The 20505-nt window shown below is 43.4% G+C and overlaps 2 protein-coding genes across 4 annotated transcripts in view; both read left to right on the top strand.

The window, feature by feature from the left end:
* Positions 1–16887, top strand: part of ALDOB (aldolase, fructose-bisphosphate B) — a 19502-nt gene extending 2615 nt beyond the window's left edge. The window contains exons 2-12 of one of the 3 annotated variants that reach the window (XM_042788103.1): positions 2155–2309; positions 3821–4032; positions 5168–5881; positions 13338–13459; positions 13734–13945; positions 14490–14544; positions 14699–14859; positions 15080–15163; positions 15647–15821; positions 15977–16176; positions 16377–16887. In XM_042788103.1, the coding sequence (XP_042644037.1) occupies positions 13348–13459; positions 13734–13945; positions 14490–14544; positions 14699–14859; positions 15080–15163; positions 15647–15821; positions 15977–16176; positions 16377–16472 (1095 nt within the window). In that variant the 5' untranslated portion in view covers positions 2155–2309; positions 3821–4032; positions 5168–5881; positions 13338–13347 and the 3' untranslated portion in view covers positions 16473–16887. Of the gene's footprint in view, positions 1–2154; positions 2310–3820; positions 4033–5167; positions 5882–6027; positions 6971–13337; positions 13460–13733; positions 13946–14489; positions 14545–14698; positions 14860–15079; positions 15164–15646; positions 15822–15976; positions 16177–16376 lie in introns of those variants that run through there. The other 2 variants (XM_033011881.2, XM_033011883.2) reach the window with 2 other exon arrangements.
* A 1736-nt stretch (positions 16888–18623) lies between these two features.
* On the top strand, positions 18624–20195 carry MRPL50 (mitochondrial ribosomal protein L50). The gene is made up of 2 exons (XM_042788106.1): positions 18624–18750; positions 19672–20195. Exons 1-2 carry the CDS (start codon positions 18689–18691, stop codon positions 20057–20059), a joined length of 450 nt encoding a protein of 149 aa, XP_042644040.1. The 5' UTR covers positions 18624–18688; the 3' UTR covers positions 20060–20195.
* The last annotated feature ends 310 nt before the right edge of the window (positions 20196–20505 follow it).

Below are 20505 nucleotides of genomic sequence, written 5' to 3' on the forward strand. Positions count from 1 at the left end.
CTGAACTTTCACAAGTAGATTGATTTTTGTTTTTGCTTTCTGTGCCACATGTTTTATTAGAAATGACAAGTCAGAGAAGTGTACTTTGCCCCTGGAACAGAAAATGGGAGGTAACTGTGAGTTCTTCATTCCTGTTGGATTTTGTTCCACAGTTTGGTCTAAAAATGCAGTTTCAAATACAGAAGCCTTTTCCCTCTCTTTTCTACTAGAGGAGCAGAGCAGAGTTGCCATATCTCAGGCTACATAAGTTCAAGGCCTAGCATTAACTCCTTGAAATGTGGCCTTAAGAGTTTGGCTTTATTCACATTAAAACAAACTTAGTGACTATTTTTGAAATAAATATGGATTTTCTTGGGTGTTGGTTCATTCACAATAACTGGGATACTATTTTTCAATGCAGTAACTACTGCTTGCACAAGAAGATTCTTTCTTGATGGGCCTGACAGCAGAATTCAAGGCATTATTGTCCAAGACAATTCAGGGGAAGTTATTCAATTAAACAGAAACTACCTTTATTTCCAAGGCATGTCCAACCTAAGCATGATTCTGGCTGAAGGCGAAGCATAAATTGATAGGTCTCTATTAGATTAGAAGCTCAAGAGGATTTCTAACTACAGTAGGTATCAGTGTCTTTATGAGAATGCATATCATTTGAAGAGAGAAGGAAGAAGCCTTCCTCTCAGTTGTGAGGAGTTGTGAATCACTAGAGTGGGTATTTCAACAGCAATTTGGCTGGATGCAGGGTGAATTACTTTTTTTTTCTAAAGATATTTACAAACAGACTTTCTACCAAATAAACCTTTCTATTAAAACTCTATTGTCTCATCTTTCTCTGTGCCACTGTTTGTTTTCCCAGTGGACAGATCCATCTCTTTCCTTACTATATTTGACTAAGAAAAATACTTATGTCTTCATGCATCTGCATGGATGTAATAATTTGGATCCTACAACAATTCAGGTTAAAAAGGACCTCTGATGGTCCCTGGTCCAATTCCCCACTCAAAGCAGGTCTTACTAGACCAGGCTGCTCAGGTCCTTCTCCAATAAAATATAGAGGTATTTTAATAGGGACCTAAAATAAAATCAAGCTCTAAGCATTCTAGTATACTTTTGTATAGAAAGGCTATATATTTCACAAAATGAAAAAGGTAATTTTCTGTGGGAGACAGTTGTAGTTGCAAAGGCTCTGGCAGTTTCTCTCCTGAAGTTAGTTTCTTTTTGTGTATTTCCACACCAGCTTTATAGGTGTTGTATCCAAATTCAGCAGATGGCAGCGGCCAACATATGGTTCTGAATAATCTCCAGTAAAACACACATCTGCCAAAAACGCATATAGAACTAGGTACTCCATAGTCTGTGCTTCTTCACTGTACTTGCCTCTGTTGCTAGAGTAACTTCATTTCCACAAACTGTCCATCCTGACAGCTCATGCTTTAAGAGAATCCACCCCATCAGCCAGTTTATTCATGCACCTACAGGCTAAGAGTCAGCAATATCAGTGTCCATTCTCAAGACTTTGTTCTGCATGGCAAGCTATGAATGCCACATTCCCAGCTGTTTAGCCACTGGTGATTTTTAAATGCTGACGAAGAAAAACGTTGTTATATTTTCTTGCCCAGTTAGTAAGCCTCTGGCCAGCTATTCATTCTTCAGTGCATACTCTCTCTTTGAATGTCTGCCATGGTGTCCAGTGTTCCTCCAACAGTGCAGAAACCACATCTAGAATGGTCTTTTCAGCAAACGGGTCCACTTCAGACATCTGTTGTAGTTTGTATTTTCCAATTTGTATGCCAGCGTTAACATGCAGCACCTAAGTGTGCTTTCTGGGGGGACTATGTGCTGTTTAGATAAACAGGTAATAAACAGTTAACTATCTCTCATTATAGCTGCCATTTGTTTGTTTGCCTATTTGCTTTTTTAAAAACAGAATGTCAACAGAAAGGCACAGAGACCAGTGTCATTGCTGCATTTATCTTCATGTCCTGTTACAGCTATTTTGCAAAGTCCAGAAATGTTGCCACTGGCAGTCTGATTTAAAGTTGTATCCTTGTTTGCTATCCCCACTACAGAAATTATTACGAAGATTTGGGTTTTGATAATAATAATGCTACATGCTTGCCTGTTTTTCATTCCAAGTCATGGTGTTTGTTGCAGCCCAGCTTTAAGACACAAAGAACGAAGAGCAAGCAAGCCCTCCCTGTGCATTTCCCTCAGTGCTCTATGTGGGCCCACGTCTCTTCTGCCCAACACCCTCCATACCCTCAATGATGTATGTGTCTGCAGACACCGCTGCGGAGCCAGAAATACAGGTGATTTCTTTCTGTGGGGTTAAAAGCCAAGCTCTCTGCATTGGGGGTGAGGGCTGTAGGTGAATGGGGAAAACAAATCACTTAATAAATAATACCTCTGATTAGATAGGGATGAACAAGCTGGACTTTGAGACAGTTAAGCAAGACTGCAGAGTACAGAAAACAGAAAACATCCAGTACGGTGTGGAGAGGTGAGGAGGAGGCAGACTCCACTCAGGTCTGCTCTGATTAGACTTTAACCCCATCACGCAGGCAGCACTCCCTTGGGGCACACAAAGCCAGGTGTTTTTCATGTGGATACATATTAGACATTCTTCCAACTTCCAGTGTTTTTTTTCCATTCCACTTCAAACCCTTTTACAGGCCTGACCACATACAAAAGTGTCGATAAGATTAATAATACTTCATTTACTGAAGTGCAGAGGGAAGTTTTAACTTTTAAATGTTTCTCTTGGTGACCATGTAATCTCTGAAATTGCTTCATCCATTTCTTTCATTTTCACCTTTCTTTCTCAGATGTACTACAGTTTGTCTCTCTTCACATTTACTTATTTTAATTTAAAACACTAGTTAATATGAATAATTAAAGGCAAAATCAGTATTGAAATGATACTGCTAGAAACACACAGAAAAAACACAATCATCAACCTAAAGAAACATAAGGAATTCTAAAATTTTTACCCGTTGCCTTTAAACAAGGCTTTCCATTGATTTTAATGTCATTGATCCAGCAACAGTCTTCACTCAAAACTTCAGCAGAGAACTGACAGGTCCTTTGACATCAAGGTTGGATATAATGACAGCACTTAAATTAACTACTATGAAAATCTAGTACTTGCATTGTGAAACTCAAGAAAGAAAACCACAAATTAAGACCTAAATAACAACCCAAGCCACCTGTAAAGACAGTTTTTAGTGGTCTTTAAAATTTTTAAATGTATACTTCTGTTAAATTTTGTATGGTAATTTCAGATGGAAAAGTCAACATCAACAAAATCTCCAACACACTCAAATACAAAATTCACTTATACTGTGCCACATTTGTGAGAGCAAATGGTAGGTGCTTGTGTTTTAACATTATCCATCTCTTTTATAGCTGACCACCATTTTCTGTTTCCATGCTATGAAAGGCACAACAATGAACATTCAAGCTCTCTTACTAGTTATGCATCTTGTCTGCTGTGATGTTTCAAACACAGATTTGTGAGCTGTATGCAAGACTGTTTATATCAGCTTTCTCATTAACAGATAAAAAAGCTGTAATCCATGCAGAAAAACTTCAGTCACCATATCTAATTACATATGTATTTAAGTAATCAATACATATCCAAAACTCTCAAAAAAGTTAGTAATTCTTGCTCTATTAAAATATTTTTTATCTTCACTAGAAAAGTGGATCAGCAATCACTGCAATGATCTGTAAAATTATTTTTAAGAATACCACTAACTGAGAGTACGTGTTCTTTAGCTCAGCTGCCCTCCCTTCCCATTCTCCCTCTCCTTACCCTCAGCCTGAGATCTTTGCAGTAATTCCCCCTTCCCATGCTAGTGGCAGAGAGGGATAAAGAACCCCAGGGAGGAAGAGAAGAGCTGGTGCTTCCTTGGGACCTGAACTCCCTCAGGAAACCATGCCTACACAGCCAGCCCTACAAACTGCAGAAGACAAACCCCACATACCACTGAGATGGGTGGCAACACAGACGACAGTGGATGCTACAAAAGGGTATGTGTTTCACACCATTACCAAGTCACTTTCTCACAAATTTGTTACCTGTACCCTTTAACATTCACCTGCATGATCTCTGCCTCTTTTTGCCTCCTGTTCTCCTGAAGCCCCCAAATCTGGTTCTTGACCAGCATTGTTCCTCTGAACACACATTTCACCAGGGCTTCGGTGTCCCACTCGCTGTCCACCAAAGGTGTCCCAGTCTTTCTGTACTGCAACGCCTGCATCAAAGTCATGCTGTCCATGGCCACAAATTCAATCTCTGTCAAAGTAATGTCTAGATGTAGCCATGTCTACCAAGGGTGCTCGCACCGTCAGACAGCCTCTTGCTAGCTACAGGCCTATGGCAAGCATCATGTTACTTCAAAAAAGGCTTAAACAGAAAAATAAACCATTCCAAAATGAGTTGGGTCACTGGAAATCTGAGAGAGTTGGCAATACTATGAGTTCAAACACTAACTCAATCAGATAGGTTTACAACTTGGAAAATACACGACTTTTGCCATAGAATAATTAGTGCAGTCAGTGATTTGATATTTTTTATGGGACAGGTTAGTTGCTTTGTTAAAAGCAAATACACTGCATTCTCTTCATGATGCAAACTTACCATCACTTCAGGATATGATACCATTGTCACCTACGTTTTAGAGGTATAAGTATCCTGCCACTATGATTATGTAGCGGTGATGATGAAAGTATGTACTATTTTCCAATGTCATTTTAATATCTGCTACTAATTTCTGCACAACATGGTCAGAGTCATGCGTCTGCATGATAACAGTACTGAACCTTACAGTGATATTATCTAGCATGATTACTCATTCCATATTCTTGCCTGAAAAAGCTCCCATTCCTAAATTAAGTGAAAAAGTTAACCATCATGTCCATTCACTTTTTTTTCTCCTCAGTCCTCTGAATCTCTGCTAGGACCTGTAATCCTAGTGCTTGAAGTGCTGGATATTGGCTCAGAAGGACTAGAAAGGCACATACTAGCCAATACCCACCTGGAAATACATATACATATTTACAAAACAGTTAAGAACACAAGGAGGGCTGCAGGGGATTATCTAAAGTGGTTTCTAAATGTCAGACACTATTTTTTTCAAAAAGACTCTTCTATTTTCTCTAATAGCCTGTCAGACGATACCACAGATGACACTGGAAAAATAACACTTCCAAGTACTTTCCTACCTGTGACAGCTTCTAACCAAACCATGAATGATGGGACTGAAACTCTGATTTTCTCTGTGGTCCTGAAGAAGACCATCAGTATGACACCTTCTTGGTCTCAAGCATGTTTTAGATAATGTATTTAATTAAAAATATTTTTAATACATACAAGATGCCTCTGTGGTAGAGAAACTTTAATATACCATGGAGTTCATATTTCTGTTAGGGTGGGAGAAATGTAATATAAAGCAAATACTGTAAAGCAGTGAAGGCTTTATGTCAATTTTATGTGCCACAGCATTCTTCAGCAAAAATGTATAGATCAAGAAGAACATTAAAGAAAACAAAGTAACACAAGCACAAGGTCTTCAACTGGACTGTATCCTCAGTTTTTTCAGAGGTTTCTCTGCTGTCACAGAGTACTACTGCTGGCAGCATGTAAGCTGTTATGATTTCCTCCAGGCACTGAATTTGGCATGCAGCTCTAGAAGAGACAGGCTCAAGGAAGAAGTGCCCTAATGAAGACAGCGTTGCTCAGTGAGAGAAGAAATTACATGCCTCTCTGTGTCCATGTAAAGGCTAAAGGTGTCACTGCGTGAGCCAAACAAATGGAGAAACCACGTCATTCTTCAGGCAAACACTGGGTCTTCGTGGTAAAGACATGCTAATGTCCAAGGTCAGAGAGTGTGTTGTTGATGAGGGTATGATGTTTGCCTAACAGTCCCTGTGCTGTGCTTCCCTCCTGGAGTACTGACCTGCAGTATGGGGCAGGGGGGAGGGTGGGGGTGAGGGAACTGGGGGGAAATCAAGTCTATCTACCCAGATTTGGTGAGTACCTGTGATTTCATATAAGATGGAATGCTGACATACCTTTTATAGAGCATTAGCATTTTTCACACAAAAATTTTGCTAAGCAACTGAGAAGTTTGTATGTCACTGTAATATGGGTGGGTAGGTGTTTCGATGGGATTTTGGTGGAAAATTTGTTTTGTACTTGTGCATCTCCATCTGGGTATATTGCTTGTGATAACCATCATTCTCACAGATAGACCTCATTAAAGGAAAGCAGAACTTGCAGTTTCATTAACCCTGAGACTATAAGCGTCAGATTTTGCCTTTCCATATACTAACAGCAAAAGGAAAATAAGTTTCTGTGCCGTATTTTCAAGTGAGGAAGATAGGTGGAACACTTAGGAAGCCACTGAAATGATAGTAGTCATGCAAAATAAGGATCCATTGCATTGTTTCTGCATTTTGTTTTCTACTCTTCTTCCCTGAACTGTGTAGTTTCCTAAGTACAAGCTTCCTGAAGATCTAACCCTAAACAGAAAGTTATGCCCAAGATCCCTGTAAACAATTTCCATTGTTCCTCTTTCATTTCTTTTCAGTCTGTTTTAGAAAGTGAAGGTATAATTTGAAATAACTAGAAAACAGCTCAATTTCACCACATCCTGAATGGCCTTATATACACAGGGGAGGGGGAAGGGGAGGAACACCAGGAGCGAGACTAGGTCCCATTGGTTATGCATGGTTGTGGTCTGACAGCCAATGACCGACCTTGAACAATGACATCTCCCCAACCAGCCTGGGGAGGAGGGAGAATGAAGGAGTGAAGGGAGAAAAAAAAAAAAAAAAAAAAAACCTCCAAAAAAAAACCAACACTGTCAAGAATATTATAAAAGTTAGCGATTAGAAGGACTAGGTCTCTTCAGCTGCAACCACCTCACCAGAAGCTTGTAGCAGCAGAGGCACTACCACCACACAAGTAAGTATAATAATTTCATTTCTAAACAGTAGAGGTGGTACGTATATCAGCAGCTGAGACACAATGTGTTTATCTAAAGCGGGCTTGGGGTGTTGTTTTTGGTTTTATTTTTTTGTTCCAGGAACAGCTTGCAAGAAATAAGCATTCAGCCATTCTGCAGTGATCTTCCAGTGTGACCCATTTGCTGCTAACACTGGCTTTCTAACTTAGCTTAGTCACTCAGAACTCCTGGAGTAAGTGAATCCTTAGTCTAAAGGGACTAAAGCAATAACATACCTTCATTGCTTTCTACTGCTTTGTTTTGTATGTGTCTATTTATGTTTGTGGAGTATATAAATTTATGTTTTGCAAGGAGAAGAGAGAATGACTGGGGAATGCAGCTGGTCCTGACAAACACCAGTGCTGACAGAAGTGTAATTATGTGTGTTCAATGTGCAGCTTCTTCTGAAGTATTAGTGCAGTAGTGTGGATAAGATTCTTTGGCAGTGGGATGTAAAGCAGTCTGCAGTGCAGGAAACTAAAAACTGCTCTTGCATTAGGCTGTATCCATTCAAACTGTGAACTGCCAGCTTCAGAAAATTGCTCAACAAACTCAAATCCTGAGTCTGTGATCCTCTGTCACTTTCTCAACTATACTATGTGCCTGGCACCCAACACTATTTAGCTCACCACAACTTCCCCCAGCCTCCCCTGCTGGCATTACAAGTCTTGAATTCTCACGCAAGTCTGACAGCATTTTCTTACCTTCGCTGAGAAGAGCCCAGCCCTGAGAGAGAAGCGACTTCACCCTAATGACCACTCTTATTTCCAGGAAACCTGCTTCTTGTCACCTCAGCCACCTCTAGCCATTGTGAGTGCTCCACAAGTGCTCTACACTGACTGCAGAGGCCAGGTCACAGAGTACATAACTTCCCTTCATACTTGCTAGAGAGATGAACTGGGGGTACATTTGGTCAGGGCTTGAGTATAGCTCTGAGTCTAATGTGGGAGTCAGGACAGGAAACTGCAGGTCTCACATAATGTCATCCATTTGAGATAGGTTGTTGAAGCAAGGTCCCTAGACAGAGGATGAAGATGGAAAAAAACACTGTTCCCACCTTCATAAGAGAGAGCAAAAACCAACCAGGCAATTTACCATCATATATGCCCCAAAGGATCTATCAAGATGGTGAAATTGCTGTCACTCAAAAACATCTGCTGCTTCTGTCTGAATATATTTTTGTCTCACACCCTTGATACTTTTTAGAATCTGGAAACGAAACATTTTGCTATACTAAAATCTTCACTCCCGTGGCAAAGATGAAGGGAGAAATACCTTGTTCTTCCCTCAGAACTCCTTCATAGCTACAGGAGGCACCGCTGCCACTTCAGCTCCCTATAGCAAGTACTCACACAAGGTCAAGGGGTAATTCAGGCTGAAGGGGACATTAGGAGGTCTGTAGTTCAACCTCCTGCTCAAAGCAGGGTTAGACACAAGGTCAGACCAGGCCTCTCACAGCTTTATTCAGGTGGGTCTTGACAACATCCAAGGATGGAGACACCACAGCCTGTCAACCTACTCCACTGCTTAGCTGTCCCAATAGTGAAGAAAAATTGTTCACATCCAGTCCGAATCTCTCCAAGTTCAGCTTATACCTGTTGTCTCTTACTCTTGCATCACATGATACTGTGAAGAGCCTGGCTCTACCTCTTTGATCACTTCTCTGTAGGTATTGAGGGTTGCTGAGAGATGCCCCCAAAGCCACCTCTGCTTGAGGCTGAACTAGACCCAGCTCTGCAGCCTTATCCTCGCAGAGCAAGTGCTTCAGCCCCTGGCCTTCTCAGTGGCATCTGCTGAACTCACTCATTTCTCAATGTCTTTCCTGTACTGAAGGAACCCGACACTGGATGCAGTACCCAGGTGTGATCTAAAGAGTGCTAAGCAGAGGGTGATAGTCCCTGTCCTCCCCTGGCTCTCTGGGCCAGACCCTTGCTCACACAGGATGCTGCTGGCCCTCATCACTGGCCCCTGTTCAGCTCGCTGCCTGTACAGGGCCTTCTCCAGAGACCTCTTCCCCCATCCCACTAGCCTAGGTGGAACCACTGCCAAGGCTCTGAGCTCCAGGCAATGGCTAGGCATTTGTCCTGGCTGAACTTCATAGTGCTCCTGTTGTCATCTTCCTGCCCCCAATCCAAGCTCCTCTGGATGGATGCCCAGCAATCCAGCGTATCAACCAGTCCTGCCAGCTTGGTGTCATCTGCAGACTAAGTAAGAATGTGCTCTGTCAGCAGGATGGGGCCAGGCTTGCCAAGGTGTTCAAACCTATCAGTTTGTCCAATGTCGAAGTAACCAGACTTACTTAGAAATAGTTTTTTAATGGAGCTCTATAGAGAAGTGAGGGCAATAACTAGATTCATCCACTCCAATGAGAATATAAGGTTCATAACTCATTATGTGTGTGTCTCTCTTAAGCATACAAGTATAAATGGAAATCCAGTCAACACTGTGCATGTGATTTTTGAATACTTTTAATCTTCCTCATCAACTGTATTCATCTATTTATACATGCAACTTTTGCTTCTTCAAACCCTGCTCTTCAAAAGCAGAATCTCTTGTGTGCAGAGTGCAATGACATGCACATGTAGTTTGTATTGCTAACTGTCAGAGATGATGTTGAAGGTCTGTGTTTACTAGCATTGAACAGGAAAAGCTACATGTATGGGATACAAACCGTATTTTGCGAACTTGATCCTGAACTTTTGGAACCAATTTAATAAAAGAAGGCAATGAAGAGACACAAGAGAAAAACTTACAGATTCTAATCTGATTTTTTCCCGTCTGCAAACCAGGACTCAGGTGAGATTTTCTGTAAGATTAGAAGATGCCAGTCACTTGAGGTGGTTGGGAAGAAAAGATGCCAGTGAAATATTAATGTTTCTAAAATGACCTGAAGTTGAATCTAACAGTTTGTTCCTCCTGCTGTTCATTTTGCCTCTGCCCTTTGGTTCTCACTATTAATATTAACAGGATGCAGTGCTTGTGCTGATATACATGAAGATATTTCCCCTGCAGTCCTCCATTATGGTAGCTGAGAAAAACTTGAGACTTCAGCATTACAATATTTACTTTTACAACCATGCTGTCCCCTTTCCCCCCACCTCCTGCTGGTCACAGGCTCGGCTGAACAAAGAACTTTGTTTGCTTAAGGAGCTGCTGAAGCCTGACAAACACTCAAGGTAGCCATAAAGCTGGGGATTTTATGCATTCTATGCAGTTTTATTCTTTTGTTTTTTTCTTCCACTTTTAAAAAATGTTATGTAAGCAGTTACAACGAAGAGAATACATTGTATTCATACAATGTCAAATCAATGTGAAATTACTTGAGCTTGTGACACTATGATACTAGCCCACAGCCTAAAATGGGTAAATAAAAATAAAATCTCTTTAAAAACTTCAGTGGTGGCACAACTCACAGATACTGTTAAGGAGAAAACAGTTCTTTCGAGCTTCTTCCTGCCTGTAAAAGTTGTCAAATAAAGCAGAATAATAAGGCAAATAGGCTTCGTTCTTGGAAGAATTAAATGAGTTGCCCAGCTTTGGCTATCTGGGCACAACCATATTCCTCAGGACCTGTAAGGTGACATATCCAGCTCTTTAAGGGGGGACATTAATGTTTCTGTGAATGTGCTGAGAGCTTACTCTTTACAAGGCAGTTGTATGAAGCGTTACTGAAGTGTAAGAGTTCTCCAATCCCCTTTAAATGCTCAGAGCAGTACCTTACAGCAGAGACACCCTTTCTGAATTCAGTGGGGAAGATCCTCAGAGATTATACTCATCATGAAAGAATCATAGAAAAATAAAGTCCTAAATCAAGGGTACTTGAACATTCTGGACCTTAGAGCTACCATTAGCTTTACAACTGTTCTTTTCCACTCATGTTTTCACCATTTCAGCTTGAAACACTGTGCATTTTATTTGTAGCTCAGCAGAGTAGCTGGGAACAACTCACCATGGCCTTACAGATCATTTTGGGGAGCATTTTGGCAAATCCCCACTTGCCCCTTCACACTCAATGAGATACTTGCATGAAAACTGGAACTAATCTTCTGTCTTTCAATTCATCATTGTGGAACTATGTATTGTTTGAGACTGTATTGTTTCAGTCTCTCAGAGTACTCATTTGGACCAGCATTATCCACTGAAAACTCATATTTCCATATTTTGGCAATTGGCTTTGCAGGCTGGTTTTGAGTGATAACTGTCTCTTTGTTATCTTTATGCAAACACTGGAAACAAGTAAGATACAATAGGCATTAGTCTCATGGCCTATTGCATTGCTGGAGATAAAGTATACCCAAAAGAACATAACTAGAGTGACTGATGTTCTTGTAATCCAGCTAGCTGGATTAAAGATTATCTGGATACATCTACTTGTGCTGTAGCATACCTCCAAACTGCAACTCTGAAATCCTGTTACTGATTTAGCAATTCATTAGCTTTGACCTTGGACAAGATTGTATTCTTGCCAGATCACAATCTTCCAGTCTTTTCCACAAAGACTGTGAACTACTGGAATGATTCCTCATAATTTTGCATAGCAATTATTTTAACAGTGCCACGGTTTTGACTGAAGTGATTGTAACACAAACTATAATTACAGTAATCATAATAACAAGCCAGTTTCCTATTTCTAAGAAATATACCAGACACAGAAAGCAGGTGAGGGATAAGGAGGGTTACAGGTGAACCAAAACAGTTGTGCAGCATAAACAACAGCTCTTCAAGTTCTTTTAGGTGGGCTGCACAGGATAAGAGCTGGGAGTGATGGATCCAGCAAAGCCTACCTTTGCAGGACCACAGCAAGGCATTTCAGCTCTTGGAAAAGGAGGGAACCTTCACTCATTTGATGCAGCCTTCATCACACACTCCTTCAAATTCCCTCTAAACCTAGAACGAATCACAGTTGATAAGTTTGCGTGGGATGAATTCTAGTCTCAAACAACTCACAAAAAGGTAAAGCAGACATCTGGACACTGCATCTGACTGGTCTGTACTGGTAGACAACACCATTCGAATCTTACACAATAACATTACCAATACCAAAGTACCTTCAACTATAAATCAGGGACATGGATTTATAGCTGTTAACAGTACTGTTACGGCATTGTTGCCAGAAAAATTTGGCACAATTTTGCATAGTGCACAGAACTCTCTTACCCAATCATGAACAGCAGCCAAGACCCCCCAATAGTTTCTCTCCACTATGCCCTGCAGCAGGCAAGGCAAAACAAGGACTCCCTGGCAACATAATATCTGTGTGCTAGGAAAGAGGATGGAGGACTTGGCTGTGTACATGCTTATATGGGGAGACATATTTGCTGGCCATCTCTGGCATATGGTGAAATGGGAAATGGCATGTTCTCACTCCTCTCAAAGGCTGAGTTTTGGAATAGAAAATGCAGAAGCTGCCCAGAGGCCTGCCCCTCAGGAAGAAAATGGATATTGGAGATCTTTTGTGTTGTTGTTAATGATTCATGTCATGGATTTACCACCTGCTGATAAAACACTGGGTGTTGCTTTAGCTATAGCGTATGACAAACAGAAAGAAGAGAGTCTTTATGTTTCAGGCTCACAGGCTTATACACACAAGGAAGTAACTTGGACTATTCAGATGATCTGAGAAACTGTAATTTAATGTCATATAATCAAAACTTTAATAAGATCAAGCATTTTGTCATAACAAGACAGAACCTGGATTTCAGGTGCTGGGTATCACAGCTGGCAAGCCTCTGCCACACATGAAAAGGCAGAAATGGGTGGTGAATCCTTCTAAACCCCCAGGTCTTAGATACAGTAAGCAACGTGCTGCATCTGTGAAAGCGGCCATGGGGAGGAGATAATTACAAAGCAACGCAGGAGGACGGGGATGGAAAGTCAGCTAGACAAAGTAGCAAATAACTGCCAACGTAGAGCAGGGAATGGGAGAGGAGCATTGTTAGGAAATGTGTAAAGGTAAACAATGTGATAATTGGCATACTTCTCATTGGGAGCAAAAAGACTGCAGAGTCAACAATGAGCGTACTTGTTTGCTTAGTGCATGTTTTTATGATGGACTGACCTCCTGAGCAAATACTTGTAAAATGCAGAATCTTTCCCACATTGGTTTGGAAGCATGTGTTAGAACGTGGCTCCTGTATTTCCCTCTTCTGATTTTGCCAGGCACAACAAGCCCAGAAGAACTCAAATGGATTTCTGGGCACATGCCTACAGTAACATGCACCAAACAGGCACCAAGAGCCCTCCAACAGAAATACTCCAGTGGATTCTCTGGTTCCCAGTTTGTGTATACAGCCTCCCCCAGCTTGTAACAGTAATTCTCTTCCACAGATAAGTCAACATGACCCACCAATTCCCAGCGCTGTCTCCAGAGCAGAAGAAAGCTCTTTCAGACATTGCTCAGCGGATTGTGGCTTCAGGAAAGGGGATCTTAGCTGCAGATGAATCAGTGGGTGAGTTTTGGATATCAATCAATTAGCAGTACCCAAGACTTCTTAAGTTTGCTTCATCTTTGAAATCAGTGGAATAAATTAAAAACACTTAAAACCATTCACTGATCAGGAGTAACTCAGACAGTTGGGATTTTATCTACAGCAACAAAAGCTGAGAAACTATGGGTTGAGAAGAGAAGCTCTGAACTGATGCCCCAGTTCATTACTACATGCTGGGACCAGGAGGCCAGCCAAGCCTAACACCTCTCTGTCTGACCTGTGTCCATCCTGCTAGGTACCATGGGGAATAGGCTGCAGAGGATCAATGTGGAGAACACAGAGGAGAATCGCCGGGCTTTTCGAGAGATCCTCTTCTCTTCAGATGCTTCCATCAACCAGAGCATTGGGGGAGTGATCCTCTTCCATGAGACTCTCTATCAGAAAGACAGCAGTGGAAAGCCATTTCCAGCTCTCATCAAAGAAAAAGGCATTGTGGTGGGAATAAAGGTAAGTATCTACACGTCTGGCTGGCAGCATAATTCAAACCCCATTTCCAGTAAAAATTATATATGGGGCTGCACTCTCTCCTGCCAAACACTCCTTTTGCTTTTTTCTGCTCGGTGTTAAAATCACTAGAGGATTTCTGCCACCATTCTCTGCACTGCTTTTGTATAACTAACCAGGGCCACATTTGCATTTGTTACAGGACTTTTCATCCACCAACTCCCATCTACTCACCATTCACTGAAATGAAATCCAACCTTGCAGCAACCAAAATCCAGTCCTTTCCGCATCTGACAGAGTTCTCGTGCCATTCCCTGCAACCATCTACACATTGCCCCTTCCTCTTACCCAGTTCACTCCTCTTCTTCGCCTTTGCACCATTTCCCTCCTTTGCACCCACATTTCCCTCCTTTGCACCCTTATCATGTTCAGCTCCATACTCTACTCACAGTCAGTCTGCAAAGACAGACTAGCCATGGGTAGGAAAATAAGGATGAGACCGGTCTCCATCTCTCTGTAACCCTTCCTGTTTTCCTGGTCTCCACAGCTGGATAAAGGCACAGCACCCCTAGCAGGAACAAATGGAGAAACCACCATCCAAGGTAAGGAGAGATCTAAGGAGCCTAAACTATGACTGGTGCAGCAAAAGCCATGGAGTGACTCACCTGAGTCGCAGCCTTGACTGGTGTCATGGCGCTTTTCAGAGCTACATCCTGAAGAACTGCTCCCAGTGAAGCACTGTTCTTTCATCCGCAGGGCTGGATGGACTGGCTGAGCGCTGTGCTCAGTACAAGAAGGATGGTGCTGACTTTGGCAAGTGGCGTGCAGTGCTGAAGATCACCAGCACAACACCCTCTCAACTCGCCATCCAAGAGAATGCCAACACATTGGCACGCTATGCCAGCATCTGCCAGCAGGTATCTACGCTCCAGCAACCTTTTCTGAGATGCTGTTGCCCCTTCACACTGTTCCCTGCAATAACATGCTAGGTATCTCGAAAGGCAGATCTCCAAGAGGGTTTTGAGGAAGATAAGGAAGAAGAGCAGTGCAGCAAGAAGGAATACCACCAAAGTCAGCATAGACAACAAGGATAGTTTTGCTTCCACACCCCACAGAATTCCATTTCTCTTTTCTTAGCATGGCTTGGTGCCCATTGTGGAGCCAGAAATCTTGCCTGATGGAGACCACGACCTCCAGCGCTGTCAGTATGTCACAGAAAAGGTAAGAGATTTCTGACCTCTCGTCCCCTTCACAAATCAGTAGCTAAACTTATGCAGAGTGCATTCACAGATCTCAAAGAGTTTTGACCAAAAAGGTACTTCATAACTGCATCATTAAAATGAGTTGCTCACTGTCAAGTAACAAGTTAATAGTGAACGTGAGAGTAGAATCCATGCTTTTGGATTTCCACTCAAACTGCCAATATAAGCATTCTCAATCTCAAAAAGATGCACTGGGAGCAAAACCAGTTACCCCTCTTTTAGTAGCTCAGTTTGCAGGGACAAATCTAGTGAATGTGGAGAATGGTATCCCGGTCATCTCAAAAGCAATTTTGTCTCTGAGGCTGCAACCCCTGTGGTAACTGTACCAAGAAACCCAAGTTCAATTTGATCTTCTCATGCTCCCAAGAAACAAGCTGTCTTTCCACAGCAGGTTGGGGTGAAGAACTGAGCATAGGTCTGTATTCAACCCTCTTGTTTCCAGGTTCTGGCTGCCGTCTACAAGGCCTTGAATGATCATCATGTGTACCTGGAAGGGACATTGCTGAAACCCAACATGGTGACGGCTGGACATTCCTGCCCCAAGAAGTACACCCCTCAGGATGTAGCCGTGGCAACTGTCACTACTCTTCTCCGCACCGTTCCTGCTGCCGTTCCTGGTGATTGCTGATTCATTCCTGTGCATCCATTCACACTGTCACTCGTGCTGGCTTTGCTCCTACATCTGACATTCTTACTCCTCTGGCATATAAAGGTCAGGGATTGTGGTGGCTGGAACACTCCTTTTCTAAGCCTCAAACCCTATTTCTTGCAGGAATCTGCTTCCTGTCTGGAGGTCAGAGTGAAGAGGAGGCTTCTGTCAACCTGAACGCCATGAACCAGTCCCCTCTGCCTAAGCCTTGGAAACTGACCTTTTCATACGGGAGAGCCCTGCAAGCCTCTGCCCTGGCAGCGTGGGTGGGCAAAAGCGAGAACAAGAAGGCAGCACAGGAGGCTTTCCGCAAGCGGGCACAGGTATGAGGCTTCCTCCCATTGCAGAGAGCTGCTGCTCACCATGAAGGAAGACATGTTGTCACTTTCCTAAGGCTTCTATTGTCACTGCCCCTCCCGGTGCTCCATGTTGACCAGGGATGTTATTCTGTTATTTTTGCCTTGTTTGGTTACTCCTGCTGTCCAAGCTAACTGGTTTCCCCTTCTTCTTCTTTCTTTTTCAGATTAACAGTTTGGCTTGCAGAGGACAGTATGTCATGTCTGGGAAGACTGACACAGCTGCCATGCAGTCACTTTTCACTGCCAGCTACACCTACTGAAAGCACAGGAACCTTCCTTCGTCCTGTGCCTTTTCACAAGGTGGAAGATATTCAGAAATTAAAGAAAAACAAAGAAATCTAATTTCCCTTACCCTAAACAAAACTGGAGATAAAATGGATTAGCTTCCTCTCCACCCTTCACTCCTACAGTTTACCATGGGGATATTCTCATTTCATCTGCCCATTCCAAGGAAGGGGAGTTATTTTCATACAACAAACAACAGCTGCCAATGAATCATAAACCCAGTCTTCTTCTGGTTTAAACGTAGCCCCCAGAATAGTAGGAAGATTAAGTAGTTCTTTAGCAATTCAAATACATACCCTTGCCCATTACCACATTTTGCAGCCAAAATCCTGAATTACAAAACCTGACTGTGTCTTCAATCATAGGAATAAAACAGTAATTGAAAACTAATCTCTATCTCACAGTTTTTTATTCTGTATAAACTTTACAGTCTCTTTCACACATCCATGATTTTCAGGAGCCTATGCAAAGATTAAGCCACAAAGTGTTACAACTGGTGAGCTTGGGAAACCCCAAGGAGATCAAAGGGAAATAATCCAATAGCGATACAGCTGGAGAGGTTAATCCTGCTGACTGAAGTCTGACAGATACTGAGAAAAATTGAGATATGTATATAGCAAGCAGTACACAGGACTCAAAACACAGATAAATAACAATACCTTCAGAAGCTTGTCCTGTCTCTGGAGAATCATGGTTATTGTGATGAGGCTGAGTTAGGGTTGCACAGGCTGAGTAAGCACTGTACAGAGATTATTTTTCCAAAGTGCTTTTGCAGTGTAATTTCCCACAATAATTAACACAAAACATGTTGGGAGGCATCTTGACCTATCCTGCTGGCATAGCTTGAATAATTAGGCTGAGGCTGAAGGCCCACAGTTTGACCTTTGCTATGTTGCTATGTACTTGTTAGAAATGTAAGCTTTGTTGGCCAAAGCATAATTAGACACTGGTTATGAAAAAAAAAAAAAAGATGTCAGAAGTAGCAGACCTAAGGTTAAAGAAGAATATATAATAATATAGACATATTTGCCCAGCAACACATGGCACCAATCAACTAGCAACACCTTGGAGCAGCCCACCAACCAGCAAAGACCACACAACCCAGACAATACCCCCCCTTTCCTGTCAGGGCCACCTGGGACCAAGCCTGCGCAGCCAGAGCCACCTTGCTCTGCAGGCTGATCCAGCTACAGGCACGCACTGCTCCGGCCAGCAAGGAGAGGGAAAACAGGCAAAATCACTGCCCTGTAACCTCGTGTTCTTTGCATTAGTAACCACTCTTTCACAGAGGCCAAACTTCTTCACACAGATCCAACCACTGCATAATTAATACATGCATTTAGTCTATCCTAACCACAAAAGAAGAGCAAGTGATTTGCCAAAAAACACTCCAGAGGCTGACACCAGTGTCAGGAACAACACCTCTTTTCTCGTTCAGTTGTGGTCCTATAGGTCTCCATGCACCTGAGTTCAAATAAACCTCTGCTCCTGATGAGAAGCATCCTACTGATCTTCTGATCTGTGTAGCCTGATTCTCTTGAGAGTTGAAAAAATGTTCCCCCACACTGGCATAAGAAACCCTCTCCCACTTTATAAAATGAAATCCGTATCTTTGTGTAGCTTTCCTGCTTGTTTGATGGGCATCTGTCACACAAGCAGTGCCCTGATGCCGCTGGCAGCTGCGCCCAGGGTCCTCGCGTTTTTCTTTGATGGAGATGTTTGCGACTGGTGCAAACGGACATCTGCTAAAGGTGCTACCAGGAACCGAAGCAAGGCTGTGTGCAGACGAAGCATTATTTCTTGCTTTTAAAGATGAAGGTACTTTTAAAAAACAGGAAGAGTGATACTCTCATACAGTTGCGTACCCAGATCAGAAATGTGGCCTGCAGAACAAGCTCCTTGTGAAAACGCGCTGGCTGACAGCGCCGCAACCATCGCACCCCAAAGCCGGGATGAAAACCTCCTGAGGCAGCTGCTAAACGTCTTTGACTGGCAAAATTACCCAGCGATCGCTAAGGCGGCAGCGGGCGACGATATATGTCGCTATCTCCTGCTCTCTGAGTCCCACGCACCCCGTGCCCAAACCCGCGCCGGGGGGGGACGGGACTACAGTTCCCGTGAGGCAGTGCGGCGGACGCGCGTCGCCTGCCCCGCTGGCTGCCGGGAAGAAGAGGCTCGGCGTCCCCTAACGATGGCGGCGCGGCGGCTGGGCCTCGGCGCTCTGGCGCGGAGAGGGCTTTGGGGCGGCCCGAGGTAGCGGCGGGGCGCTCGGCGGGGCGGCTCCTGGGGGCGGGCAGGCAGGCGCTGGCGGCTTCCGACCCCTCTCCCCGCCACCTCCCCGTGCTGGGCCTGCGGCCGGGCCGGGCGGGGCGGAGCGGGACGAGGCAGGCCAGCGCGGTCTCTCCGTGGCCCCGGCTGGGGACGGTGCTGCGCCGCGCCCGGGAGAGACGCTGGTCGTTTACAGACCTACCGTCCTCAGGCCTCGGTTTTCGCGCACAGGAGCGGGCTGGGTCGCAGGCCTCGGGGCCCTCCTCGTGTCCCTGCCAGCAGGCCGGAGTCGGGTTTCTTAATGCTCTTGGCTCTTGCAGTGCGCGATCTTGTTAGGCGTGGAAAAGGAGATGTTTCAGGGCTGTACTACAATGGAAACGAGAAGTCATCGTTTCTGTATAGCTTTTTAGGTGAACCATGCTTGTGTGGTTGACTAGATTGTGGCATGTGAGCAAGTCAAATAACCTGAGGTAGGCTTCAATTTTCTAGTTAAAACTAGTGATCATATTTTTTTTGTATCTGCGGGCACTAATTTTTTCTACAGTAGATGTTATTTTCTGTTAGCCTTTCTTTTTTCACAGCAGGTTAGAAAATGGACCTGTAACTGGGAAAACAACTCATTAATCTGGTTAAAATTCTGATTCCATTCTGACCAATAAAATAAGCTAGGTGGGGGATTGCTGTGTAGAGGCAGCCTATGTAGTGAGCACCGTATGGGGCAAAACCAAATGCTTAGCCTGTGTGTCTTTGGTTGTGCATGCATAACGAACCTGCTGTGTCCATGGGATGCATAAACTGTCTACAGGCTAGGCTGAGTTCAGTATTAAAAGACTATGAATAGAAATGTGCTGCAACTCAGTCTTAAGTAGCGCAGGGACTGAAAATACTTGTGTTTGGTGTCAACAGGAAGGAGGAAAAAGAAGTAGAAGCAGAGAAAATAATACAAGAGAAAAGTGAACCTAGCCTGATCTGTCCTCCACCACGCAGCAGAAGCTATCTTCCTCCAGCAGATATACAGAGCTACCTTGAGTCTCACATCAAGGAGATTTTTGGACCCTCGATTCCTGATAATTGGCAGCAGACACCCCTCAAAGAAAACAGGTTAAAGTATCGCCTCCTGGCTCAGCTGGCAGCAGAACTTGGTCATGCTGTCCCCAATTCACAGCTCCACCAGATGTGCAATGCTGGGGATGTCTTGAATTTCTATAGCACTCCTGTGAAGGATGCATCCAAGATTGATGAACTGTGTGCTGCAAAGCTGCCCCCAAACCTGAAGATTATCTGGGAGCAGTGAGTCACACCAGAAAGCATCGCTTTGCTTTGCTTGTGTTCCTAAGGCAAGACTGCAGAGCAGAAGCAGAGCCCTTTCATTGTGGTAGCAACTGAATATAGGAATATCACTAATAAAAATTCTTCTAGTTGTCCTCAGATTTCATTGTTTCTATTCATTATATACTGGGAAAAAAAAAGCAGAAGTCCTCCTTGTGAAACAGTGACACGCTGTGGTCATCAATGGTACTAATGTACGCCTTCTGGCCTTTACAGTGGTGCCCATCAGTTACAGGGACCAGTGGGGACAGACGGGGAACTAACTCCTCAGCTTCTTCCCTGCACCTTGTAAGCTTCTTGTCTTCACTTTTGAGCTGTAGCAAGTGAAGTTTGGCTATGTAGATAGAGAGCCCTGTTCAACTTGGACACCAAGACTAGCAGGGCCAACAAACTTCTGGGGAAGGAGGGAGG

The sequence above is a fragment of the Tyto alba genome, unplaced genomic scaffold (genome assembly GCF_018691265.1).
Source record: "Tyto alba isolate M040663 unplaced genomic scaffold, T.alba_DEE_v4.0 Super-Scaffold_13, whole genome shotgun sequence".
Classification (NCBI taxonomy): domain Eukaryota; kingdom Metazoa; phylum Chordata; class Aves; order Strigiformes; family Tytonidae; genus Tyto; species Tyto alba.